At 54.4% G+C, this 27,572-nt stretch overlaps 1 protein-coding gene across 2 annotated transcripts in view; it reads left to right on the top strand.

The window, feature by feature from the left end:
* Positions 1-26,223, top strand: part of ERN1 (endoplasmic reticulum to nucleus signaling 1) — a 66,170-nt gene extending 39,947 nt beyond the window's left edge. The window contains exons 5-22 of one of the 2 annotated variants that reach the window (XM_084864144.1): positions 585-657; positions 2,862-2,984; positions 5,816-5,917; positions 6,736-6,997; positions 7,806-7,884; positions 8,846-9,011; positions 11,102-11,220; positions 11,821-12,039; positions 12,818-13,085; positions 13,792-13,882; positions 14,130-14,319; positions 15,043-15,142; positions 15,391-15,590; positions 18,819-18,966; positions 19,924-20,051; positions 20,959-21,082; positions 21,441-21,508; positions 22,214-26,223. In XM_084864144.1, the coding sequence (XP_084720270.1) occupies positions 585-657; positions 2,862-2,984; positions 5,816-5,917; positions 6,736-6,997; positions 7,806-7,884; positions 8,846-9,011; positions 11,102-11,220; positions 11,821-12,039; positions 12,818-13,085; positions 13,792-13,882; positions 14,130-14,319; positions 15,043-15,142; positions 15,391-15,590; positions 18,819-18,966; positions 19,924-20,051; positions 20,959-21,082; positions 21,441-21,508; positions 22,214-22,465 (2,712 nt within the window). In that variant the 3' untranslated portion in view covers positions 22,466-26,223. The remainder of the gene's footprint in view (positions 1-584; positions 658-2,861; positions 2,985-5,815; positions 5,918-6,735; positions 6,998-7,805; positions 7,885-8,845; positions 9,012-11,101; positions 11,221-11,820; positions 12,040-12,817; positions 13,086-13,791; positions 13,883-14,129; positions 14,320-15,042; positions 15,143-15,390; positions 15,591-18,818; positions 18,967-19,923; positions 20,052-20,958; positions 21,083-21,440; positions 21,509-22,213) is intronic. The other variant, XM_084864143.1, reaches the window with a different exon arrangement.
* The last annotated feature ends 1,349 nt before the right edge of the window (positions 26,224-27,572 follow it).

Below are 27,572 nucleotides of genomic sequence, written 5' to 3' on the forward strand. Positions count from 1 at the left end.
TGTAGGGAATTATTTACTGAAAAAAACACCAAAACTTCTCTTCCACTTCAGGCTCCTATGTTGCCCACGTAATGACGACTTCTTTTTCTCGAAGCTCCCTCTGGGCATGGAGATTGCTGCTCTTCAGAATTAATCTCATGGCTCACTCTCACTCTGAAGAGCATTGGCATGCTACTCAGTCTTAGCTGGCTCTGGGCCAGTTTTCCAGGACGGGCGAATTCTTCCTTAGAATTTCAGAGATTGTGTAACTCTCCTTATTTGTGTGAGTCTTTTCAGAAAAAGGTCTGTGTCGCCCTCAGGAGTGCCCCGGAAAAGACTTTGGGGGGGTGGGGGGAGTGGAGTAAAGGAGTTCGTGTTTCTGGGGCCAGGCACCTGGGAGCCGAGGGCTTACCCAAAATGGATCTGGAAGCATAGGGCACCCCTGCTCCTTGGTCTCCAATTAGGAAAACGCCCATCTGCCATCAACAGTGTGCCTCTCTTTTTAGCAGAATTGGGTAACAAACAGAGTATGCTGTGAAAATTGTAGAAATTGCATAAGACTTGGTTAACTTATTTTTCCCTTTGCCTTTTTTTTTTTTTTAAAGAAACTTCCCTTTACCATCCCGGAGTTGGTACAGGCATCGCCATGCCGAAGTTCAGATGGGATTCTCTACATGGGTAAGAGTTCCTGTTTCCCGCTGCAACTTTGAGCTCTTTGGAAATGAGCCAGGAGCTGGGCAGGTGGCGTCGCTGAGAGAGAGGTGTGCAGTGCCCTCGCCAGCCCTTCTGGGAAAGCTCTTTCCTGCCTGGGTTGGGCTGGTTCGCGCCTGGATCAGCTGAACAATTAAGAAAGGGCTCCCCCACTTGGGAACAGACTCCACGCCATTAATATGGTTACTCATTTAACAAGCTTTTAGCTGAGTGTTGACCTACCCCTGCGATTTAAAGATTGCAACATACCCAGAACCAATGGGACGAAATTTTAAGTGAATACAATGGTGTGAGCCAAGAAAGGGGAGCCAGGCTCTGGCCTATTCATTATGGGGCTGTCTCAGTATTTCCTGCTATCAGAATATTGGCTAAAAACCGGGCTTAACACCCACAGGGGCCACATCTCCCAAAGCATCGGATCACCTGCTTTCCTTTACCATGTTGCTGCCAGGATGTCAATAAAAATGCATTTGTTACACAAAGGAGAGCTGTATTTATCTTGAAACAGTAGTCGTAATAATACCCTGTATTTATACACCAGTTTCTGGAGGAACTGAAAGTGCTCAGTGCCTATTCGTGCCTGGGAGGGGGGTGGGGGGAGCCTGTGTGTGTATTTCTGAGCCCAACAGTAAGTTTGTGCTAGGGACTCCGGCTCTGGCTTCCTTCACACCTTCAGAGTGAGGACCTCCCCCCAGCGAGGGAATTGGGGAAGTGGCCAGCCCAGGCTTTCTCTCCTCTGCACCATGCCCCAGCCCCTCTGAGCACCTTCTGGCCATCGTATCACTAGTTTCTAGTTGACCTTCTAGCGATTCATCACTTAGGCTGCACTTAGGATATTGTGGTCCCATCCCTTTGGGTGGTGCCTCTTGAGTGAGTTCTTTACGCACGTTTAAAAGTGTGGCAGTTGTTCTGTTCATCCATGAAAGTGGTGCTGGGTTATGGAGACTGCAGTGGTCCTCGGAGTCACCAGAGGAGGCGCGTGCCAGATGGAAAGGGACCACGGTCACAGCTGTTGGGGGATGTTTTCACTCTGTCTTCAGACCTTTTTCATATTGCAACTTGTTGCTGAGAACAGAAAGTTAGGACCCGTGGACACGTGCCACACATGTGGACTTGGCATGGATGCCATATCTGTTAGAGCTAAGCACGGCCTTAGCAAATTTGAATACCCGGGGCTCTCCCTGGCAACTCAGCACAGCTTCTGAGAGTCCCTTAGGAAATAGGAAGCTTGGCCAGTAAGCAAGTTAGGAAGAGATGCATACACTTCATAGTGAATGTGTTGATCTTCAGGTGGGAGGCCGGCCCATGCTACGGACTCATCATTCCCATCATGCTCTAGTAAGTGTACTGTAGATGCACATCTCTGAGTTTTCCTAAGAGTTGGTTAGCTATGCTGCCTGCCTGATCATATCTTTGAATCAGCTGACCGAGGTGAGAGGTGTAGCCCGTGGCTGGGAATCACTTCCTGGCTGGGACAGGGGCTCAGACAACTGATGTCATTAGCACCAGGTTGCAACCAGCTCCACTGCCCCGTGACAGGCACCAGCTGATCAGAGTCAGAAACAGTCGCTCTCAGGGGTCCTCAAACTTTTTAAAGTGGGGGCCAGATCACGGTCCCTCAGAGAGCTGGAGGGCCGGACTATATGAACTACTAATTCCTACTGTAACACCTCGGCTGCGCTCACTGCCCAAAAAACCTGGCGGGCTGGATCAGACTCCTCTGCGGGCCGCATGTGGCCCGCGGGCCGTAGTTTGAAGACCCCTGCTCTAGATCCTCTTCCACGTGAGCGCCTCAGTAGGGAGGTTGAGATACAGGGATGACGGTTAGCAGCGCACTGAGCCCTTGGGTGCACTTCGGGATTTATATAGATCCTCATAGTCTGTAGGGAAAACCTTGCCCTTTCCAGGCCAGGTTTGTAGTATTTAAGGCCACCAATCACAGCAGGACGATATGAGTTACTAGGTTTGGAGAAATTTTTATACTTGATTAGGTTACTTCGTTATTATGAGACCCTGTGGCCCAGTCGTTCATTTTATTATCTCCACGTTACCATTCCACCTCGGAGCAGGGTGACATCTCGGGCAGAGGACGTCTTGGGCTGCTGGTTTGGCCGTGACACTTTTTCATATAGGACGAGTGTAAACCACGGTGTGTCCTTGTGACGTTTCAGGTAAAAAGCAGGACATTTGGTATGTCATCGACCTTCTGACCGGGGAGAAACAGCAGACTTTGTCATCGGCCTTTGCAGATAGCCTCTGCCCTTCGACCTCTCTTCTGTACCTTGGGCGCACAGGTAAGAAGGAGCCTCTTGTCCTGCACAAACCTGCCCGTTTCCCGAGAGGACTGGACTGGCCTCCCCCGGTCTCTGCCTCCGGGCTTCCTTACGGAGAAGGCCAGAGCTCTTTTCCGGCACAGATTTTACCGCGTGGTTCCCCTTTCTAGACCCGCTGTGGCTCCCATTGCCTGAGGGTTACAGTCCCATCTGTACGCAGCCACAGAGCCTGCAGCTGCTGCCTCTTGCCCCCCCCTCCCTCGCTACGTTTCCCTCATTTCAACATTTTCCGATGAAGATGAACTCTCCACAGCTCCCAGAATAAGCAGTACTGTTTTAAAAAACTTGGAATTGTGGGTCCTGCTCTACCAGGTATGCACGTTTTTGCCTCTCTGGCCAAAGTCCTGTCTCCTCTCACATTGCTGCTCAAAAGGCACCCTGGCTGTGAGCCTCTTCCGCACCTCAGCTCCCCGCCCCTGCCCGGGACAGCAGCTCTTCCATCCTCGTATGGGCCTGTTACAACCCCCAGCTTACTGCCCATCACTGGCCCTCTAAGGCATCAGCAGCACCCCCTCACCTCTTTTTTCAGCCTCGTCTTCTTGTTAATACTTGTTTCTAAGTCATATTTGCCTATTTCTCTGTCTCCTGCACCACACCATCAGCTTCCCAAGGGCAGGACGTGGCTTCGCTCACCGGCCGTATGTCCACACCGGGCACCTGTCCGACACGCAGCAGGTGCTCAGATGTTGAAGCGAGTCGGTGGGTGGGTGCTGAGCCCTTTCCCTGCAGGGATCTGCCTTATTCATCATATGTGTGTGGCACCTGACATCTTCCAGCTCCATACAAATTGTGGAACAGACAGTTGACACAGAAACATTTAGAAGGAAAAAATTACACCCAAAACCTAGAAAGAAATCATTACAGCCCTGGCTGGGTGGCTTGGTTGGTTGGAGTGTCATCCATACACGGAAAGGTTATGGATTTGATCCCTAGTCAGGGTGCAAATGGGAGGCAACTAATTTCTCTCACATTGATCTCTCTCTCTTTCTCTCTCTCTCCCCCCCCCCCAATCTCTATCTCTATATCTCTATCTCTCCTTGTCCCTTTCCCCACCTCCTTTCCCTTTCTTCATCTCTGCCACTCTCTCCCTTCCTCTCTCTCTCAAATCAATGAACATGTCCTCAGGTGAGGATAAAAAAATCATTACAATTGAGCACTAAGTTTGTCTAAACATTCAGGTAGCCAAGGCTTTAAAAAAGAGATGGCGCCTTCCTCCAGGGGCTGTGGAAACTGTGCTTTTCTAAGCGTGAGTGAGGCTGATCCGGGGCCCTGTAGAAGCTGGGTGGGCTCTCCTGTTACGGGGCAGGAAGGTCTCTCTTGTTTCATTATCTATTGCTGCTTAACAAGCCACCCTAACTTAGCGGCTTTAAGCACCAACACTTTATTGCTCAGGATTCCGCGAGTCAGAAGTTCAGGGAGGGCTCAACAGGCTTCAGTGGTCCGTCCCCACATGCTGTTGGCTGGGTTCACTCAGGTGCCCGGGGCCTTGGCTCAGCGGCACACAGAGAGCCTGGACCTCTCCACGATGGCCGGTCCTCCCCTTGAGTTACCGTGGGCGTTAGTGCCTCTACGGCCTGCGCTCAGAACCCCGGAACCTCCCTTCCACTGCAGGCTGCTGGTCAAAACAAGTCAGGAAGCCAGCCCAGAACCGGGGACTGGGGAAATGGATTTTGCATGTGCCATGTTATAGTCCATTCTAGAAGATTAATCCAAACCCACAAACCTCTCTGCTTTGTGCTATGGACCACACCCTCACTATTCTTAGAACCTTCTTATCTAGCAGAAGGTCTAGGAAGTGCTACTTAATAGCAGGAGGTCTGTGAAATACCACCTTAAATCTCTCTGAAGTCTCAAAGAAGGGTTGTACTGCCTCAGTTTATGTTTTTTAATGGGTTTTTAGAGAGAGAAACATCAATTTGTTGCTCCACATATTCATGCATTCATTAGTTGCTTCTCATATGTGCTTTGACCGGAGATTGAACCTGCAACCACAATGTTTTAACCAACTGAGCTTCTCGACAAGGGCTAACTGCCTCACACTTGATTTTATCTGGACCCTGGGGCCAGTTTTTGCTGGTAGCACTCTGGACTTCATCTTTGCCATAAAGCCATTTTTTACAGTGAGAATCTTTTTTCTGGATGCCAGTCCTGCACCCTCTATATTTTCTCTCTATTCAGCTTGAAATCCGAATTGTTGCTTCTTTAATTTATGTCTCGCAATGTATCATATGCAGTTGAGAGAAGCCATTCGGCGCTTTCTGCATTTTGCGTGGAAATCTCGTTAGCAGACCCATTAGGTAATTGTGTCACCACCCGTAACCTGGGTTACCCCTTTTCCACTTCCAGTAGCAGTTTTCTTCCTGCTCTTTCTGTTTCCACGTCCACCTTTCGGCCTCCATTTGCCACCTGGTCCGCGCCACATGTTCTGGGTTTGGGTTATGAGACCTTTCCACTTCATTAGGCACCGATTTCTAACATCATCTGCCTGTTGCTGTATAATAAGCCACCCAGAGCTTACGTGGCTTAGAACAGCCTGTGGTACTGCTCAGGATCCTGTGAGTCCCGAGTTCGAGGGCACCCCGGGGTGGCTCGTCTCCGCCACGTGCCGTTGGCTGGGTTCACTCCCGGGTCTGAGACTTCAGTTCTCCACGTGGCCTTTTCTCTCTCCGCGAGGATGGCCTGGGCTTTTTGCAGGCAGTTCAGGGAGGACTCGTCTGTTGTAATTTAGATAAGGTCAGCACCTGGGTGGGTGCCACGGCCCCCCTGGGTAACGGGCTGGTGTGTGTCCTCAGAATACACCATCACCATGTACGACACCAAAGCCCGAGAGCTCCGGTGGAACGCCACCTACTTTGACTACGCAGCCTCGCTGCCCGAGGACGACGTGGACTACAGTGAGTACCCTGGGGCGTGGCCGGCGGGGCGGTCCTCGTGATCCAGGAGGAAGGGCTCGCTCCGGAGGAGTCCTTTTGAGACTCCCTTGGTCAGCAGGTTCTGGACTTCCCATGGGATTAGAGTAAATGCTTCAGCAGGCGGCGCTGAAGGCAGGTCCCGGTGAGAAGTGAGGAGGCAAAGCCGAGTAAGACAGCGCAAGGCAGCCTGAGAGGAGGGAAGGTGCCCTCTGCCCGGTTCCTGTGTGTCTCAGAAGGAACTTGCTAGAAGCCCAGGGGGAAGCAGCAAAAAGCATCACCTTGTGACAGTGACAACTCACTGCCTACATGTGGCTCGCCCTCCAGTTATTTCTCTTGTAAACTTTCCCCAACTCCAATGAAAACTAAAAACCGATCCTGCCAGCTCAATACCGGGGTCAGGAAGGCTGATAGAAGGCTGCTCTGTGGTCAGATGTGTTCCACCCTGACTCTGAGCTTGATCAGTAGGTTTGAAATGACTGCTATCAAATGTGTCCCCATGGGCTCCTTTCTGCTCAGCATTTCCCCTCACTAAGAGATTGGAATGCTGACGAGCGTCACCCAGTGACTTGCCTTCCAGAGGGTGACCCGGTCTTAGGCTTACAAACAAGGCAGCTCCTGGTGTGGCTGCGGGAGAGCCTGAGCGAGCTCCTTAGAAACGAGTGGAACTGTTCGGGGAGCTCAGAGAACTCTCCAGAAGCCTCGTTTCCTCTAGCTGAGTGGCCGCAGCCTGCCGGGACATGAGGATGTGGTTGCGGAACGGGGCGAGACTCGACGTGGCTTTGTCTGTCTGATCTGTGCAGAGATGTCCCATTTTGTGTCCAATGGCGACGGGCTGGTGGTGACGGTGGACAGTGAATCGGGCGATGTCCTGTGGATCCAGAATTACGCTTCCCCCGTGGTGGCCTTTTACATGTGGCAGCGGGAGGGGCTGCGGAAGGTGATGCACATCAACGTCGCCATGGAGACCCTGCGCTACCTGACCTTCATGTCCGGGGAGGTGGGGCGCATCACCAAGTGGAAGTACCCCTTCCCCAAGGAGACGGAGGCCAAGAGCAAGCTGACGTGAGTCGGGGAACTCGGGGCAGAGAGGGCCTCTGTGACCCTGACTCTCTGGTCCTGCCGCAGCGTGCCACACCACACCCTGGGGCCAGGGCTCGGCAGTTGACTCTGAAGCCGTGAGGATAATAAAAACCAAGACAGGCTCATTCATAAACCCCAGAATATAAGAACCGGGGGCGTCCCCTGGCGCTTCAGAATTCTTAAGTATTAAATGAATTAAAATTATGGGTGGGGACAGGAAACAGACAGTATTGGTAGTACAATTTGGATGTATCTTAGGTAGCGGGATTATAAGAGATTTACTAATTTTCCAATTTCATGTATCTTCTAAGTTTTTACTATAAGTCATATTCACTTAAAAATCAGGCCTGCACTGTTAAGGTGCATGTGTCTAAGATTCAGCGGACTTGTGCTCTCCACCCCGCCCCCCTCAGCCTCAGTTTTCCACTTGAGAGAACTTTTGGAGAAGAGCAATTGAGATGACATGCAAGGATGTTTTCTCTAAATTATACGCCACCATCTTGGGGGCTTTGCCGTGGTCGCAAGTGCCAGTCTCTCCGGGCGATCCCTGCGTGCGGTCCTTTCTGCGGGCGCCGCGGGCATGGCTGAGGACAGGTGGGGACACCAGGCAGTGAGTGGCAGCGGGGCCTGAGTCCAGTTCTGCTGCTGCCAGGGCAGGAGTCTCGCCTCCACACCCCAGCGTGCTTAGGAGTTCAGCTGGCTATTCTTCTGGGTGGTATTTGGGGCTGGGGCTGGGATTCTTCTCCAGAATTTAAAGGAGTGTGGAATGTATGTGTTTGTTTTCTCCTAGGCCCACCCTGTATGTCGGGAAATACTCTACCAGCCTCTACGCCTCCCCCTCAATGGTCCACGAGGGGGTTGCTGTTGTGGTGAGTCCCCTTGCGAGGGGGGAAGAGGGAGGGTCACAGATACAAACTCCTAACTGCTCCTGCTCCATTTTTGCGGAGTGACTGAGTCCTGTATAAGCATCTGTTGGTTAAGAATGCAGGACACAGGTCTCAGATCCTCAAACACGCTTCCTGCACCACTTTCTCCTTTCGAGGAGAGCTGCGTGGCCAACAGCTCGCTAGGCCCGGGAGGCCCTGGCCACCCCTTTGCCTGGTGAGGTAGCCTAAGCCCCGCCGGTGGTCACAGCTCTCCTCACCCCGTCCCGCGGTGCCGTCCCCCCCACCGCTGGGTCCAACCCGTGTGTCTTCTCACCGATCTCAGAAGTTCCCTGTCCTTCTCTCTGAGCCTTTGTTCAGGCTGCACCTCACACTCCGGCCCTCCCCTTCCTCCTTTTCGCTACTCAGATCCTTTGTATCCTTTCCTGACCTGGGCAGTGCTCTGTCTCTGGGCGTCTGCAGCCTCACGATCCTGGCTGCTCATTTGGTGTTCGAGGTGTTTGGTTGGCGTCACTTGTCTTTCTAGTGAGGCGAGTGGGTCAGCGGCTCCCATGAGGTCCAGCAGCGCCCGAGCCAGCAGCGGGCTCGTTGGGGGCGCTTACTCCACCTGGTCAGGTGCCCGGATTGTGGATTGCTCGTGCCCTGGCATTCTCCTTCCCTTACACTGCTGCTCACAGTAGCCACTTGGAACTCCACACACAACCTTCCTGTTCCCAGTTCCTAGACAAAAGCATTTGAAAAGGTGTCCATGTTAAAGACCTCAGCACAGCATTTCCCACCCTGAGGGGGAGCCTTCCCTGCTGTCCCTCGGCCTTTGTGTCTTGCTCTGACTGTCTTGGCCCAGCCCCAACCGGAGGTAGGACAGTCCCTTAGGATGGTCACAGGAAGGGAAGGCCTGCTCACCTGCGAGGGCTGCCCAGGCCTCACTTCAGTTGTGTCTCCACAGCCCCGAGGCAGCACCCTTCCTTTGCTGGACGGCCCCCAGACCGACGGAGTCACCATTGGGGACAAAGGGAAGTGTGTGATCACACCCAGCACGGATCTAAAGTTGAACCCCGGGCTCAAAGGGAAGAACAAGCTCAACTACTTGAGGAACTACTGGCTTCTGATCGGTGAGTTGATTCCCTGCCATGTGCTGCCTCCTGGTGGGCAGAGCCGACCTTGCTAGTTACAGTCTGCGGCTTGTGCTTAGTTTGTGTCCGAGTCCTCCAGATCTGGGACATGTTTACCCCCAAGGGAAGCAAACAGGGCAGCTGTGTTGCCAAGTCAGTTCTCAAACATTGTTTAACGATGATTCCAAAACTCAGGTACTATGTACAGTCATGTCGGGGATACGGTCTGAAAGACGCATCATTAGGCCATTTTTTCATTTTGCAAACATCCCAGAATGTCGTTACACAAACCTAGAAGGTACAGGCTCCTGCATACCTACGCTATATGGCACAGCGCAGTGCTGCTAGGCTAACACCTCCACAGCGTGTTACTGCACAGAACAGCGCGAGATTAAATCAAGCTGACGAGAAAATGATGCCATCCAGAGAGACAGTAAGCGCAAGATAGATGAGGCTTCACGTGAAACACTGTTTGACAGCAAACTTTATAAGTAGAAAGAGGACACATTAAAATAACAAAAAGTACAGTGTAGTAAGCACATAAACCAGTAACATAGATGTCTGTCGCCAGTATTTGCACTGCACACAGCTGTCTGTGTTACACGTTTATACGACTGGCAGGGCCATAGGTTTGTTAACTCCAGCGTCACCGCGGACGCTGGAGTTACGGGTTGTGCTGGGACATGATGGCGACGCTGCCCGGCGATGGGAAATCTCCAGCTCCATTGTAATCTCATGGGGCCGTTGTCATATATGCAAGCTGCCATCAAACGTCATTGTGCATCACATGACTGTAAGGTAAACTTCGTGCAACCAACCAATGCACTGACTGTCTGTAATGTGCCAGGCACTGGCACTAAGCACATTAGAATGCATTTCCTATTTTCCACAGACAGGTGCCCCTGTTACTTTACTTCCATTGAGAGTTAAGGAAACTGGAGTGGTTGCTATAGAAGAATTCACTTGGAGTTGGCGTGGGTGAGGGGTAGAGGGTGCAGTGAGGCGGGGGGAGGAAAGGGGTGAAGACCAGCAGGGACTGAGGGAGGTGAAGAGTTAGAGGCTGGATCCTGGTCCAGGAACCACGGCAGAAATCCTGGGAGCGTATGGGGAGTCCCTTCTCCTTCTCTTCTGCTGTTGCTGCCATCACTCTTCCGCTGTCAGCCAGCCAGGAAAGACATCAAGATGACACCCAGAGGCAGTGAGTGTGACAGATGAGGGCAGAGGTGAGAGAGCTGTGTCTCTGGCAAGTGTCCCAAGTAATTACAGCAGGACCGAGTCTTCTTGAATCTGATTTTCCCATCCTGTGTCCCAATCCTGCTGCCTCCCAGCCCCAGAGGTGGTGAGAGGCGGGGATGCAGCCACAGGGGTGGGGTGGGCAGGAGGGAAGTGGGGGTGCCAGAGTGCACAGGGGCTCCTGAGGTTTCTCTTCACCAAGATGGGAAGTGGCTGCCCTCAGGGGAGTGATGTGACAGGGTAAGCGTGGAAGGGCGAACGCCTTGGACGTCGAACAAAGCTCCTAACGCTTCAGCAGCGGACAGCCTGTTAGGAACACGCACAGGCTCTGAAACGTATCCCAGCACCCAAATTCCTCCCCTGACAAGGAGACTTCTCGCCCCTCATTATGAGATTCAGAAGACTGGATATGTGCCGTTAAGTAACAAAATGTCTCTCTCTCTCTCTCTCTCTCTCTCTCTCTCTCTCTCTCTCTCTCTCTCTCTCTCTCTTTTTAAACGTTTTTATTGATTTTAGAGAGAAGGGAAGGGAGATAGATAGAAACATTGATGAGAGAGAAACATCAATTGGCTGCCTCCTGCATGCCCACAACGCTGCATGTGCCCTGGCCCAGAATGAACTGGTGACCTCCTGATTTATGGGTGGATGCTCAACCACTGAGCGACACCAGCTGGGCAAAACTTCTGTCTTAACGAGACATTCCTGGCAGCTACCTCTCGTGTTCTTGCTCTTCCTTTATAGATGTGAGTGTTTGCACAGCAGGCCTCTCCGTGGACAGCGACTGCTGCCTCAGCTGGGCGGCGAGGGCTGCCACCCCCTGGACGCTGTTCTCACGAAAGTTTTCTTTCCTCTCCCAGGGCACCATGAAACGCCGCTGTCTGCGTCTACCAAGATGCTGGAGAGATTCCCCTACAACCTGCCCAAACACCGGGAAAATGTGATTCCTGCCGACTCCGAGAAAAAGAGCTTCGAGGACGTGAGTGGGGCGGGGAGCAGCCACGGCTCCTCGGGTCGGTGGTGGGAACAGGCATCACTCTTGCCTTTAGGGCTCGCAGTCGACTCCACTGGGGCATCCACGGCAGCTCACAGCCGGTGGGGACGGAGGGGAGGGAGGGGATGGCCATTAGCGAAAGCCGCAGAAGGGCAGCGGGACCGAAGGGTGGGACAGCAGCAGGGCCGCTGGAGGGAGGAGAGCAGAGGTGAGGCCTGGAGGTGAGGCTGGCCCTGTGTGACCAGCTGAGGGGCTGAGGAGCCAGGCCTGAGGCTGCCAGGTGGGGACCAGTGGGAAATGGGATCGCTTGGCTACAGAAGAGCCACGTTGCCAAACCTTGACAACCCTGGCAGCGCAGGGGAGACAAAGAGAGGAAGCGGGAGACCAGAGTCCAGTGGCTGCTCAGCCTGAGTAACGACACCATCACAGCTGTGATTCTCTGGGCAGTCGCTTTGGGGAAGGCGGTGGCTGTCCGGCCCCGCGCCCTCCGGGAGGGCTTAGAAAATCCAGCACACGTCACGTGTTCCTTATGAAGAGACAGTGCTGCTCCTGATGGGCTCGTTTGTCTGGCTGGAAATGTTGCAGAGATGTAGCCACTCTCTCCCACACAAGGTTCTCCACCTGGTTGACCAGACTTCAGACCACGCGCCCAGCACCGTTTCTCAGGATGTGGAGAAGAAGTTCGCTCACGCCCCCGCCAGGCCCGAGGCCCCCGTGGACTCCGTGCTCAAGGACATCGCCACCATCATCCTGAGCACCTTCCTGCTCATCGGCTGGGTGGCCTTCATCATCACCTACCCCCTGGTGAGGCCCGCCCTCCCCTTGGCCCGCCCAGATGTTTCACCTGATGACAGTGAGGCCCGGGCAAACAGGGCAAACAAGCATATTCATTTCTTTTCACATGTAAACGTTAACATTTGCTAATCTTCAAAAACATTGCAATTAGAGAGCCACTGGCTTCTCAAAAAATGATGATTTTGTAACTACATCTTATGGTTTAACTGTGCAAACTGATTTGAATAGTTAACTACATTTTCCTTTTTTAAGAATAGTCATTACAGGTGAAAATCCCTTTAACTTTCTTCCCTAAAAACCGGCTGTTAGAGATATCGGTGAGAGTGAGAAAGGCGGTCTGGTCATCCCTTCCGCTTTCCAGTTGGAAATAAGTGAGCTAAAGTCACGTAGTCACATAGGCCGTGCATTGGGTACCGTATACCTGAGGGGAGTGTTCCTTCGCCAGGTTGCTCCAAGCCCTGAAATGTTTATTACCTTAGCTCACAGTGCCCGGGAAGCTCATTCCGTATAGGATCTGAACCCTTTACTTTGGGGGTGCTTTCCACTCGTGTAAGTGCGTCCACCTCTGCTGTCCCTGCCTGGTGGCCGCCAGCCTCCGGTGGGAGGACGGGCTGTCCTGGGAAGTCTAACTGGCGGGAAGACCCCCAGCCGTGGAAGGGACCCTCCTCCTGTGCCTTCCCACCGTCTCCTCCGCCCGGTGGGGCCACGTAAAGCGCACCTGCTTCTCTGGCGCGGGGAGCCGCTCCCTGCCTCCCCCAGGCCCCAGGATGTGTGTTTCTCTTCCCAGAGCATGCATCAGCAGCAGCAGCTCCAGCACCGGCAGTTCCAGCAGGAACTGGAGAAAATGCAGCTCCTGCAACAGCAGCAGCTGCCCTTCCACGCACCCGGGGACGTGGCTCAGGACGCCGAGCTCCAGGACTCGTCCGGCCTGTACTCGGAGAGCTCGGGCACCAGCAGCCCCAGCACGTCCCCCCGAGCCTCCAACCACTCTCTGCACTCCAGCGGCTCTGCCTCCAGGGCCGGCACCAGCCCCTGCCTGGAGCAGGACGACGAGGGTAAAGCCGGTCGCCGTTTGGTGCCGTTTTCTCTTTCATTTGAGTGTCACCTGAGAGGCACAGCACAGTGTCCATGGGGTTACGAGGCTCCCACGCGTTCAACATGTTCTCACCTGAGTCCCTCCCACTCTGGGGCCGGGGTCCTGCCCCCTCTGTGGCCTCTCCTCTCGGAGGGCCTTCTGGGAGCCCCCTGGGATGCCACACAAGGACGGGAATCACTGCTGAGCAGAGGTGCACTGGCCCTGGCTTGAGAGCATTCCCAGGAGCCAGGGACCAGGGAAGGAAGTGCAGCTGGTGGTCCCCTTTCCCTTGGGGGTGGCTCAGGCCGGTGTCAGGACAAGAGGCCTCAGAGTCCTCGTCTCACACTGGAGACTCTGCAGCTGGTCTCCCCGGGTCACGTCCACAGCGGCTCCCTGGGTGTTTCAGTGCAAATCCTTGAGGCGGGTCTGCAGCGAGCCCCTGTCTTCGGGAAGGTGTAAGACGTTCATTCTCACAGCAGTGCAGATGCAGGACCGGGGCAGGGGACATGGACGGGGTGGCCCTGGGCGTGAATGGGGAGGGGGCCTAGAGCTCTCACGAGGGGACAGGCATAGAGCGTCTGAGATGCGTGTGTCAGTCTGAGCTCAGGAAGCTGGTAGCCATTCTAACCTCCCGGTTTGGGTTAGGTATGCTTAACACAGCCCTCCTTTTTCCCGTTTTGTCCCAGATGAGGAAACCAGCATGGTGATGGTTGGAAAAATTTCTTTCTGCCCCAAGGACGTCCTGGGCCACGGAGCGGAGGGCACAATTGTGTACCGGTGAGTGGGTTAGAGAGCCCTGTGCCTTCACCACGACAGACAGGGTCAGAGCCGTGACTCAGACGGAAGAGTTCCGCCTTCGGGGAGAGAAGTGGCGACCATGGGTGGGTGGGTGGGGCCTCCCGGGCTGTCAGGCGGCTGAGTGGCCGCTGTGTCAGAAGGGAAGGAGCATGTGGTCCATGGGCCTCCGGTCATGTCCACAGCCCCCACCGCACCGCCCAACCCAGCCCTGCTCCCTGTCCTGCAGGGGCATGTTCGACAGCCGCGACGTGGCGGTCAAGAGGATCCTCCCCGAGTGCTTCAGCTTCGCCGACCGCGAGGTGCAGCTGCTGCGGGAGTCCGACGAGCACCCGAACGTGATCCGGTACTTCTGCACCGAGAAGGACCGGCAGTTCCAGTACATCGCCATCGAGCTGTGCACCGCCACGCTGCAGGAGGTGGGTGCCCGTCACCGCGGCAGCTCCCCCGGCACCTGGGGCCTGGTCTCAGGGCTGCCGAAGTCGCTCTTACTTCTTTTTATTAACTTTACTGAAGTTATAGTACGTACTCGTTTAAAACCGTTTGATGCATTTTGACAAAGCTGCATGCCCATGTAAGCAAAGTCAAAATGTAGAGCAATTTTATCACCCCACCTTGAACTGGGGCGTCCCCTCAGCCTGCCCCGGGGCAATCTGTGGTTAGCATCCGTCTGCCTCTTGGCCTCTAGAATACCTGGCCGGTCCTGATCCCAGGGCTGGTGTGGGCTTGGAGGATGCTTCTTGATGACCTGAGCCATTAGGATCATAATTCCTTTTGCTCAGTCTCCAACGCACCATGAAACTCTCACTCACACTAGGTTTACCTGTATGAGGCAGTGAGCTTGAGTGTCTTCCCCTCTTATTGTTCCCACTGGAAACTAGTAAGTTGGGGCTTGTTTGTCTAAATTAGTCTATTCTTTGAGAAGATCTTTGGAAAAATAAGGATTTGGACAGAATATTGTCAGTAAAACTTTTCTTTCTTAAAATATGATCAAAGAAAAGGAGCTGACTCAGTACCAAATGTTAAAGCCAAAGGCTGGAGGCAGGATCTTTCTAAATAAAATTGAATCCCGTTGAAAAGAGAAAGAGGAGAACGCCCCGAGGGGCCGAGTCCTGGGGCTGAGCCACAGGTGTCTCTCGCAGTACGTGGAGCAGAAGGACTTCGCCCACCTCGGCCTGGAGCCCATCACCTTGCTGCAGCAGACCACCTCCGGCCTGGCCCACCTGCACTCGCTCAACATCGGTGAGAGCTTCCCTCCATCGGGCGGCCGGGTGGGGTGACCGGCCTGCCCGGGTGCGCCTGCTCTGCTAAGCTCTCTGCTGCATGGCTGGTGTGCACGCTGTGGAAGGATCTGAGGAGGGTCCTTACGCAGTTGAAACCTTTGGAGGCGGCAGGGCGCTTGGCCGTCTGAGGAGGGTGCACTCCCGTCGCCGGAGGAGGCCCGATGTTGCTCCTGGTTTGCATTGGGCTCATCCGGAGTTTTGTGTTAGTTCACAGAGACCTGAAACCCCACAACATCCTCCTCTCCATGCCCAATGCGCATGGCAGGATCAAGGCCATGATCTCCGACTTCGGCCTCTGCAAGAAGCTGGCAGTGGGCAGGCACAGCTTTAGCCGCCGCTCGGGGGTGCCTGGCACCGAAGGCTGGATCGCCCCGGAGATGCTGAGTGAGGACTGCAAGGAGAACCCGGTGAGTACCGAGCACAGGCCTTTGGAGACTGCATCCTCCTGTACCTCCAGGGCGAAGAGCCTCCTGTCAGGATCGGAGAGTGGTGACACGTGTTTAATACACGCTGCTGGCCCTTCGCCTTGTCTCACGACCAGATGAACGAAAGGGGTGAACGGGAGCAAGTGTCTGGTTTTCCTCTCCCTCCCCAGTCACTTCCCCGTATGTGGGAACTCGGAGCTTCCATAGGTGAACAAACTTCCATTTGTTTTGTTTTTATTTTTGTTTTTGTTTTTGTTCTCCCAACTTTTGAGAATTTTAAAGATGTGCAGAAAATACCTCTGTTCCTCTGTCCAGATTCAACATTTGTTAGTTATTTTTCACTTTCTCTCTGTCTGTTGCTGAACCATTTGAATATAAAAGGGAAGCATCCCAGTCCTTCACCCATAAATACCCTCGCAGCTGTCTCCCAAGACCAAGCACAGTCCTAACCTTTATACCATTCACACCTCAACAATTAACGTTTGACGTCGGACACTCAGTCCGTATTCACATTGTCCCAGATCCCGCTCACAGAGCGGGTATTTGTAAACCAGGGTCCAGTCAGGTGCCTTGCATTGCATGTGACACTCTTCCCTTTAATCTGCTTCCGTCCTCCGACCACTGCTCCATGGGAGTGGCATTTGACCCATTCGGGCTTGCTCACTTGTTTCCTCATGGTGGTGTTTAACTCGCCTTGTATTCCCTGTGAACTAAAAATAGGTCCAAAGGACCTATTGGATTAAAGGTAGATGCTCTTGAAACAACAGTCACAGGACACGCCTCAGGAGGCACCACATGGCAGGTTGTACCGTTGGTACTGGACGCCTGCTAGTGATGCCAGCATGGCTCTCTCGGCACAGGTGGCACCTGCTTTTCTCTCCACCACGTTTTCCTCTTTGTTGTTAGTTCCCTGAGGGGAATGTTTGACAGCGTGGATGGTGTCCTCTTTCCCAACAGTCATTCACCCGATGGCACCGCAAAACTGGCAGTCCCTCCCGGAATTCCTTCACTCAGTGGGAATTCTGCATTTACCAGCTGACATTTTTCTATAAAGAAGGGCTTTATTTCTGATCCCCCCCCTCCCTCCCTCTCTCTCTCTCTCTCTCTCCTATGAATTCATGGATTTTTAAAAGTGTTATAATCCATTATAGTCCCTTTTTTTCCCTATTCTTTTTTTGTTTGTTTGTTTCTCCTTTTGACCCTCAAATTGTTCCAGATTGGTTCTTTTTTAAAAATATATTTTATTGATTTTTTACAGAGAGGAAGAGAGAGGGACAGAGAGTTAGGAATCATCGATCAGCTGCCTCTTGCACACCCCCTACTGGGGATGTGCCCACAACCAAGGTACATGCCCTTAACTGGAATCGAACCCGGGACCTTTCATTCTGCAGGCTGACGCTCTATCCACTGAGCCAAACCAGTCTCGGCTTGTTCCAGATTGGTTCAGTGGGAGCCCTCCCGCTGGCTTCTTCATCCTTTTGCTGAGAGCCCATTCGTGTCTCAGCACCTTTACCCAACACTCCCCCAATCCAGACCCGGGTGGGATCAGCCAGTCAGATATAAATGAGATTCTGTCGAGCCCTCTTACCCCGTTCATGGGGGACCAGAAGCTGGTCAGTGAGTCTAAGAAGTCAGTTGTGATGAAGAGTCATGAAGAAATTCATCACACTTTAACTTAAAGCAAACACTGTGATTCACTAAGGAATAGGAATCCTTGATGTAGGTTTTTTTTCTTCGCATTCCAGTCCAACTGAATGGAGTTGTTCATTTCTTCTCCTGTATAATGCACCTCACATGCCCCTTCCATGCCTCCTAGTCTGAGACCTAGACATCTCACACGGGTGAGGGCAGAATCCTAGCTAACTATGCCCCGTCCCTTACAGTGGAGTCTCCCACATCTAATTCATAGGAGTTTTGTAGCCACTCCCCTTTATTGGATCTTCACAAAACTCAATTCACCTCAAACTTGGTGGCAGTTGTGTTTTCACAGTTTATAGAATATTTAATTAAAGAGCAAGTGGCAATAATAAGTTTGGAAAGAACATAGCTGAGCGTAGAGATGAGCTGGTGGGAGCAGGGCACCCAGGCGTGTAGGACAAGAGGCCCCGGCATCAGTGTTGAGTGTCCTGGGGCGCCAGGCAGCGCTGGCTGTGGCAGACAGGGAGCTTGAATGGTACCGAGCAGGTGAAGCGACAGGTGAGAGCTTCAGCTGTGGTGGACTTGCTCCTCTACCGAATCTGTCACCCACGTGAGGACAGTCCTGATGAGATAAAGACAGTCGGGCCTGGGAAATGGAAGACCTGAGTCTCGTCCTTGAATAGGACAAGCTTGTCTGGTCTCCTCTCTGCCCATGACCTTTCTGCCCATGTCTATGACATTCGCTGTGCTCACCTCATGGGGCTGTGCTGAGGATGGACAACAGGTCATTGTTGTTACAGGAGTATTTTCCCCATAGTGGAGGGTGAAGGCTCCTGGGTTTCTCTCCCTGGTCCTCCTGTGTCTGCTGGAAAATCACAGTGGTGCAGCCTGGCTGCAGGCCGTGCTCGGGAGCCACCTAGTGTTACATCCAAGTAGCGCAGGCTGGAAACCACACTGACGTTTCCCCAAACGAGGTTTGTGGCATAAGTGAGAGGTGTAAGCCATCAGAATGACCTTCCTGAAAATTTGTCACATAGTTTTTTCCTGGGGCTGTTTTTTGAAGTAGCAAGTGTTTTATTCCTTTATTAGCCAAGTTTTAAAGCGTAACGTAAGCAGGCCCCGGGGCACACCGGGCAGCAAAGGCACAGAAATCCCCGCCTCCAGGGAGCCCCCTGCTGTCCTGGTAAAGAATAGCTGAGGGCTGGGGGGGAGCTTCCTGGGGCCACACACCAGTCTAGCTGAGTTTTCACATATCAGTGCCCTTCATCTTCACAACCACCCGGGGAGCATCGCGTGTTCTCTCCTTTTTCCGTCGGAGGACACGAGGCACAGAGCAGTCTCGGGGCTTCCGGCCGGCCGGTGGCAGAGCCGGCTCCCGGCAGTCGGCCCCACCAGAGTCCATGTCTCAAGGTGAACAGGCCACCCGAGCGGCCCCCACAAGGGCCCAGCACTGCTCCCAGCAATCCCCAGACGTCACCCGGTCCTCCAGGACATGGAGGAAGAGGCAGCCACTCTCCCCTGCTGCTGGGGAGGGGCTCCCAGAAGGCCTCTCACACCCGCGCTTCTTTCCAGACCTACACGGTGGACATCTTCTCCGCGGGCTGCGTGTTCTACTACGTGGTTTCTGAGGGCAGCCACCCCTTCGGCAAGTCCCTGCAGCGACAGGCCAACATCCTCCTGGGCGCCTACAGCCTCGACTGCCTGCAGCCCGAGAAGCACGGTGAGCGGGCCGCAGGGCATGCTGGGAAGGAGCCGCTCCTCAGCTGCCGGCCGCCCCTGCACTGGGTGGTGCCAGCTCTGCGCCCAGGGGTCCTCCCCCGGACCCCCTGTGGCTGGAGGGGCTGTTCCTGCTGCACCTCCTTCGAGAGCCGAGAAGCTGAGTTTCCGTCAGGTCCCCCAGTTACCGTGGGGACCTGTGTTCTCCGGCTCGGGACTGGTGAGGGTTATATAATCTGAGGTCTTTCCCGCACTGACGTTTAGAAGGACATGCATCCCATGCGCCATACGCTGGCCTGGCTCTGGCCTGCGCCCGTGGTCAGCATGGCCAGTGGCTGCAGGCGGGGACAGGCAGGCTGGGTCCTCACTCCCAGGCGTGGGTACAGCAAGTCTTCCTGACCTCAGGCTTTTCTGTGTTATAATTCACCCACAACACCCAGTTCTTAAAAAAGCCTTTAACTTTTTTAAAATTAAAAACTAACTTAGCTTTTTGCTTATGGTTTAATTTCCCTTGTTCCCTGTTGAGAAACCTTTGGTTAAGGCCCATGATTCCATTATATGGTGATGAATGACTGCTGATGACACCTTTGTATATATTATTCTGGTCATCTATCTAGACATATGTGCATAGGTACATATTATTTTGCAACATGCTCGATTCTTAGCTTCACCTTGACTCTGCGTGTCGACCCGTGTTCAGCCGGGGCATCATCCTTATGGCCCCCAGTTCAGGGTAGGGGCGCGGCCGTCACCGAGCCTCTGAGTGGGTATTTCCAGCCCTTTTCGCACCCTGTGATGAGGACTCTCCTTACGCGCTGTCGATTCCCGGGCAAGCTCTTCATTACGTTACAGACCGACTCCTGTCCGTGGAGCCTTGAGTCTGAGGGCGTGCGGCCGGTTCGGGGGCGGCCCCGTGGCGCTGGGCCGGCGGTGATGCGTTCGGCCTGTGCTTGTCCTGCAGAGGACGTCATCGCCCGGGAGCTGATCGAGAAGATGATCTCCATGGACCCCCAGAAGCGCCCGTCCGCGAAGCACGTGCTGAAGCACCCCTTCTTCTGGAGCCTCGAGAAGCAGCTGCAGTTCTTCCAGGTGGGCCTGCCCCGCCCAGACCGGGGCGGCCTCGCCGGGCGCTGAGAGGGCAGCAGACCAGGAGTGAGACACATGACCCCGACCCCGTACCTAGAGGCCACCCGGCCTGGCCTCTTAACATGTTTTCTTCATAAAATTAAAGTGTGATCAGGATCAAGCTATATATACAGTTTTGCAGCTTGCTTTTTTTTTTTTTTTAAACTATATATACTAATTTTAAGTATTTTTTTATGTTAAGTCTCTGAAGTTCTAATGACTGTTGCATCCCATCATTTAAAAACTTTATGTTATGGCAGCTTTCAGAGGCACAAAGAGTAGAGGGAATACGATAATGAACTCCCAGTTAGCCATCAGCCGGGTCCAGCCATTGTTAACTCAGCTTGGCCCTCTCTCCACTCCACCTGGAAAATGTTTTGAAACAAACCTCAGCGTCATGTAATTTTATTCGAGTTTCGCAGATTTAAACATCTCCTTATATTGGGTTTTGGTTTATTTGTTTGTTTGCACAGTTCTTAGGATAGATTCTGAGAGGTAAATGACAGGATCAGTGGACATGAACTCCTTTAGAGGTCTGGCTATTTTGCGGCCTCCTGGTGCTGCCAGGTGGCTTTGGGGAAGGTGATGTGTTTCAATGCAGGTGAGGTGCTCAGGTGGGATCTGTGTCATCGCTCTGTCGTGGAGACAGACCGTGTGGGCCTCTCTGCAGTGAGCAACAGACATGGCCACTCCCAGGGGAAAGTCACCTCACGGGGGTGGGGGAGGCAGAAGTTCAGCTGCCCAGCCTGGAGGCTGGCTTCAGCCCCGCTCAGGGCTCCGGAGGCAGTGACCGCTCTGCCTGGGTGGCGATCCTCCAGCGCTCGGCTTCCCTCCACACGGACCACCATCTGCGGCCCTCGTCTCCCTACAGGACGTGAGTGACCGGATAGAGAAGGAGTCCCTGGACGGCCCGATCGTGAAGCAGTTGGAGAGAGGCGGGCGAGCCGTGGTGAAGATGGACTGGAGGGAGAACATCACCGTCCCCCTCCAGACAGGTGAGCACAGATGTTCCAGAGCCGCAGCCGGTGCTGAGAACAAACGTGGGAGTGGCAGTCCCAGGCTGTTTGGGCTCCACGCACCACCTACCGGGTGGAGGCTTTCTGTGGGCGTCGTCTGTGGTTTAGTGACATGTCAGACCGTTACACGGGTGTGTTTCATTGTTGTCTGGGTGACAGGTCTGTGGTGGGTGGTGCTTGCCTCTGGTCATGGTGTGAGCGGCCGGTGGGATGCAGACTGGCAGGCCCGGGTTCGACCAGAGTGCAGTTATGTTGTTTCAGTCCGATTGCTTAGTCCCCAGGAGCCTCAGGAATGTGAAAAGTGTTCGTTACGTTGCATTGCTTGTCTTTTCCCTAGATCTGCGTAAATTCAGAACCTACAAAGGTGGCTCCGTCAGAGATCTCCTCCGAGCCATGAGAAACAAGGTGAGGACTGCGAACCCAGCCACTCAGCCACCTTCTCCTCCTATCCGTTCTCTCCGCATCCTTTCACCCGGCCTGGGATTCTGACCTCGCAGAGCTGGGCGGCCTTAGCCAGACCTGGCAAAGTAGGGGCTTGCTTCCCGTAGACAGGCTTTGTCTTTGGGGACCTCGAGGTGAGCAGCCTGCCTGGGAAGCAGGCTCTGCTCCCGGCGTCCTTTGTGATCTCCGCTGACTGTGCGGTGCCCGCTGCCTGCCCGATCCAGCACCATAGCAACCCCTACAGGACCCTCTGGGCACTTCCCACACCAGCCTGTCTCTAGGGCCCTGGGTCAGGGGCCCCCTTGTTCTCCGGAGGGACCTGGAGTATCTTGCCCTTAGCTGTCACTGAGCAGTCTTCAAACAGGGCCAGGCCCAGACGAGGCCTCCAAGCCCCTTGGGGCAGACAGTTCAGTTCCAGGCGCCTTTATTCCGCTCGAGGCTGCCAGGGGCCTCGCTAGGTCCCCACGGGGGGCCTTGCTCAGCTCCGGTCTCCTCCGAGTGAGGGGAGGCAGCCGTGGTGAGCGGAATGGATGGTGGGCCGCTTAGAACTTCCCCCTTTCCTTTGCAGAGAACTAGTTAACATTTTCTTCCTTGAGAAATAGAAGGATCTCTGGCCAGCGTTTCTTGGGCTCTAACTGACGGCCCTTTCTGTGCCCGCCCCGTTTGCAGAAGCACCACTACCGGGAGCTCCCCGCGGAGGTGCGGGAGACCCTGGGCTCCCTCCCCGACGACTTCGTGCGCTACTTCACGTCGCGCTTCCCCCACCTGCTCTCCCACACCTACCGGGCCATGGAGCTGTGCAGCCACGAGAGGCTCTTCCAGCCCTACTACTTCCACCCGCCCCCCGGGCCTCGGTCCCCCGCGACTCCGGACGCCCCCGAGTCAGACCGGACTCCGTCGTGTGGCCCCAGCTGTGACTGAACGCCCCATGGCTGCAATCCAGGGCCTGAGGCCATGCTTAGCAAGAAGACCAGGCTCCCAAACCAGTGCCTTGAGCCGCCTGCTCTGCAGCTGGCAGAGGAGGGTCTGACCCTAGACAGGAGAGGTGGCCCCTCCTGACCTGCAGGAAGCTGGGAAGACGGGGTGAAAGCTTCACTCCAGGGAACAGCTGCAGGAAGGGAGCAGCAGAGTGTCTCCACCTCCTCCTGGACAGACTGGCTTCAGACATGTTTCTTTTTAAGCTTCCTGTTCGACATCAGCCTGTAGGCCTGGAAGGAAGCGGGAGGAAGAAATCCTAAGCTCTGCCTGGTGCAGGGCCCCGGAGCCGCTCTCCCCGGCCGGCAGGCGGAGGGGCGCCGGTCACCGGTCACCGAGCACGGCGCCCACGCATCCCGGGTCCCTGGACCGGTGCTGCCCGGGGCAGCGGGTGTGGTGTCGGGACAGGTTGGCACACGCTGGAAAGGGAGGCCACGGCCGCCGGTGTCGGAAATGGAGAGGGCGCTCGGTTCCCAGGCAGCTGCGGCCTCCGTGGTGGCTTGTGGCCTGGACCGTTTAGAGATGTTTAGGAGCGTCTAGGGGCAAGAAGTGATACTTCCCTGGCCACAAGGACCCAGGCAGGGACAGGCCTTCGGGACCGGAGGGTCACGGGCCTACCTGGCCCCTCAGAGGGCAGGCGACGAGGCCTCTCCGTCCCTGGAGCCAGCGGGATGGCCAGGGGCCTGGTGGCCAAGGCCAGGCTCCCCGCGCACCCCGTGGGCAGGACTTTGTTTCTCTTGGCAGATTTTAATAACTTTGTAGTTTGATCACACTGTAGAACGCTACATTAGCACAAGTGAGCTAAGCGTCACGTGAAGCTTGCTCATGAAAAAATGCAATACATCTGTTGTGTGTGGTACCCACCCCCCCTCGGCCAGGAAGAGTGTTCGTATCCAGAACGTTCTACAAGCATTACCGCGTCACTGTACACGCAGGCCGTCCTCAAAGTGATATCCCTAAACCGCCGGTGCCGTTTAACGTGATTTTTAATTTTCGTTTTAGTCAGTTGCTGTCTTTTCTCCACCGAGAGCCTTAGTGGTCGCACGCAGTGAGGGTACCACGTGCGGAAGCGTTTCCTGCGCACGTGCTCCGGCCGGGAGCGTGCGTGCGGTTCCGTCCTGTGGACGCGGAGACTCCGCGGGGAGCACGTGTGGCCGTGGCGTTCACTGGCTGACGGGAAGCCACTGTTTATGTGCCACGTCCATGCAGCAAAGGCCCTGCCTCTGCAGCCTCCCGTTCCCTTTCCTGATCCTGCGGTCACTTGTTCTCCCAAATAGTGCCCCGCCTCTGTGAAGCTCACCAGTTACCTCATTCCCACCCGGGGACCTGGCGTCCTTGGTTTTTTGGAGGACAGCCAGCCGGGTGGTTCTCCCCGCTCTCATTGGCCTGTGCCAGCGCCGTTCCCGGGTCACTGCCACCAGCTCGAGGGCCAGGCGGAGGGGTGCCACGAGTGACCTCCCGGCTGCCCGCGCTCTGCTGAGCGTTCTCTTTGCGGAGTAGCCAGGTCCTTTCTAGCCGCCCAGTACTTGTCTTCTCTCCGTTTTGGCTCAACTCGCCTCCTGGACAACTTCTTTCTAAAATGCCTTTTCTGCTGATCATGCCACCCACCTCAGACTCAGTGATACGCAGTTTGCTGGGGACAGAGAGAGGGACAAGATAGAACCCGTGCTCTCAGGAGCCTGTGTGAGAGACAATGACCAGTTAATGTCAGCGCATGCAGAAGCCCAGGGGTGGGGAAGGGCGTGCATTTGGGGTTTGTACCTTTCCCGTCTTAAAGCGCCCGGACCCCGCGGAACAGGTCAGATTGCTCTCTGTCCATCTTCTCTCCATCACCTTCGGGATCCTGGCCTGCAGGGGCCTGCGGAGGTCTTGCGTGGACGCTTGCCATGAAAACATCCTGTGGTAGATCCCGTCTCAGCCTCTAGAACCTGCTGAGCTGCTGAGCTGTGGGACCTGGAGTACGAGTCCTAGAAGCTGCTGGACTTTTTAGAAGTATTCGGTTTTATTTTTACAACCCTATCCTCTGATTGCTTCTTGAGCTTTTTAACTTCATTTTATAAAGACTCCACATCTCACTAGGCATCCGAGCCTTGGCACTTTGGGACTCACTGGTGTTACTGGATGAGTCACTAAACCAGCGAGGCGCCGACTTACAAAATCCTGGGCACAGAGGTGTCCCCTCTCCCGTCTCAATGCGATGGTCGCCGTAAGCTCTTTGCAGCGAGACGGCACTCGGACCCACTGCCTGTGTTGTATTGGAAGAGCTGCAGGCCAGCGATTCCAGCAAAGTATTCTCTTCCCATCAAGAAGGTCCTATCAGCATTTACCCTGGTCCTCCCTCTAAGGCTTTGTGATTCGGCTGTCCGTGTGACTCTGCCTCGTGGCAGTAGAAGGTGACTTGGTTGCCGATCTGACCTCGCGCTGACGTGGGTGGGGGCCTTTGGGTCGCCGTGCTTTCTTCTGTTGGCCGCTGTCGTTTCAGAAGCTGGACTCTGGCCAGCCTCCCAGTCCTTTGGGTTTCCCAGGACTGTTCCGTTCTCCATCTGCTCATTGGCTGGTTCCTGGCTGGTTCCTGCGGACGTGGGCCGGCTCCGCGTCCGCAGCCCTCCATGCAGAAGGAGCAAGCCCAGCACCCTGTAGAGAGCCCTTCCCCTCCTCTTTAGCTTTCGCTCAGTGTCTGAAACCCCTTTCCTTCCTCCCTCCGGCGTCGTTGCCCTGGCCATCCCTGCACCGGCCTGGCGTGGTTCAGATGCGTGTGCCCGGCAGCAGCCTTTCCCAGGAAGTCGCTGTGTCCCCTCCAGATAAGCCAGACTTCCTCCTTCCAGGGAAACCAAAGCCTCTGTCCTCTCTGTACTTCCTGTAAGAAACAGTGATTTATTTCCCATGCGTGACTCCGGTTCTGACCGTGGCAGCACTTAAACCTCTCCTGTTCCTTGGGGAACCCCAGAACCGTCCACAGTGAGCCTCCCTCCGGGGCAGCCTTAACCCACAGCCCCGGCCCCCAGCCCCACGCCCGCCTCCCGAGCTCTCCGCGCGCGGTGGGTGCAGTATTCCTTTTCAGTACCCCAGAAGCTGTGACGGGGTGTCCCCACTACCTGGAAAGCATTACCATACCAGTCAACTCAGCCACATTCTCAGATGCAAACCTTATGTAGTGTTCTTTTTTGCAATGACCTATTTATTTAACCTATTTATATTTATTTAATTTTTACTCTGAAGTATACCCCAGTTACAATTGCACTTGCTTAAAAGCATAGACGATCTGTTTTGGACAGCACCCCTGACCACTTTAAAACTGGAAAAGGAAAAGTTATACTGTATCCTTCCGCGGGAGGGACGCCTTACAGTAGCTTTGATAGGAAAGGGTGAATAATTTGGTCGTGGTAAAAATGTTAATTTTTAAGTGATTTAAGAAATTCTGTGCCATCGCGTCTTCTCTGTGGATGGTTACTTGTTAAATGCGTGTTAATTATGTGAAACAATCCTCTCTGTGGAGCCTGAAATCCTCCTTTTTAGCTTTATATTTTATAAACTGCCAGATTGTACAATTTTTATGTGTATTTTTAAAGCTTGATGATGTGAGGGTAATTATATAAGTTAAATGGCCTATTTTTGTACCTCCTGTACAGTTTTATAATTCTGCTGATTGATGATGGCGTCTTATGTTGAGCCAACCACAAATAAAGGTAGTTTTAGATTTGGAAGCCGGTTTCTTCTTAAAGATGCAACCACCACTCAGACCAAGGGGCTGATCCCAGCTGTCTCCTGGGGCGAGGGGGTGGCGGGTGCGTGTGAGCATCTGGCCAGCCGGTGGGAAGGCAGGTGGGGGTGCGGTTGCCTGCTGTGTCAGTGGCAGGGAACGGGGCTGGGACGTCCATCTTCCGTGGTGGCTCTCTGTGGGAAAAGTCCCTTTGAAACAGCAGGAAGTCCCCCAAAGTATCAATTTGAGCTGAATGGTCCTTGGCCTTAACATGGTCCACTTCAAGTTGATTCAGGTACTCTTCAGCTGGGCCAAAATCAGGTCTGAGCCCACCCGCTGTGGGCAGAGGAGCAGGGCTGGGAAGAGCTCAGCAGCCCCCGGGAAACCATAGTGGCGGTTGGAGGGGGCCCTGTCCCAGAAACAGGAGGGGCAGCCCAGCTGGATAGTACCTGAGTCAACTTGACCCCCAGAGCGGACGGGCAGGTGAGCCCAGTAAGTGCTCTTCCCTCCTGTCTCCTCTTCCTGCCTCTCCGAGTCCCTTCCCAGGCCCGCGCCGGGACTTGGAGGAAGCCACGGGAATGCCTGTGGAGTGTGCCTAGAGGTGCTGGAAAGAGTGACTAGCACCAACGAGGTTCGTGACCCAATCAAGATTTCAGGAGATGCCGAGAAACTGGAATGCTGAGTCTCAACCCTAAGAAAGTGACAGGAAGTCCTGCCTTGATCGTAAGGATGGGGCTGAGGGTGAAGGCCAGGGCTGTGAGGGGCCTAGGAGAAACCGCTGTTGGGCCCTCAGACATCTGTCATGGACGGAAGGCAGGTTTGAGCCGGAGCAGGGCCCAGGAGGGCAGACCCAGCACCAGGAGGGGGCTGCCCAGGGGCCAAAGGAGGTTCTGAGAATGAGTGAGTGAGGAGTCTCTGTTTGCTTCTGGTTTTGGGGCTTTGGTGTTTGTGTGTGTGTGTGTGTGTGTGTGTGTGTGTGCGTGTGTGTGTGTGTGTGTGTGTGTATGTTTGCATGACGGGGATTGGGGGAGATTCCAATGGAGAAGAACAGACTAGGCAGAAATTGTTTTTTGGGTCAGAAGTTGGACTCGGATTCCTTCCAGATAAGCACAGATGACTGAGGCCTGTCCTTCCCTGTGGTGAGTTCCTGGAGGAGGCTGCCTGAGCGGGTATGAATCACAGGAAGCGGGGAAGGGAGGGAAGAGGAGGGGCCAGGAGAGCTGAGCATTCGGTAGGGTGGGGTGTCTCATGTTCCAGACACACATGCCCTCAGGGGTGGTTAGGAGCAGATGAGAGAACAAGGCCCACGGCTGACTCATTTAGGACAATTGAGTTTGCACCTCAGAGTACAAA

The sequence above is a fragment of the Pipistrellus hanaki genome (assembly GCF_964339955.1).
Source record: "Pipistrellus hanaki genome assembly, chromosome: 16".
In the NCBI taxonomy this organism is placed as follows: domain Eukaryota; kingdom Metazoa; phylum Chordata; class Mammalia; order Chiroptera; family Vespertilionidae; genus Pipistrellus; species Pipistrellus hanaki.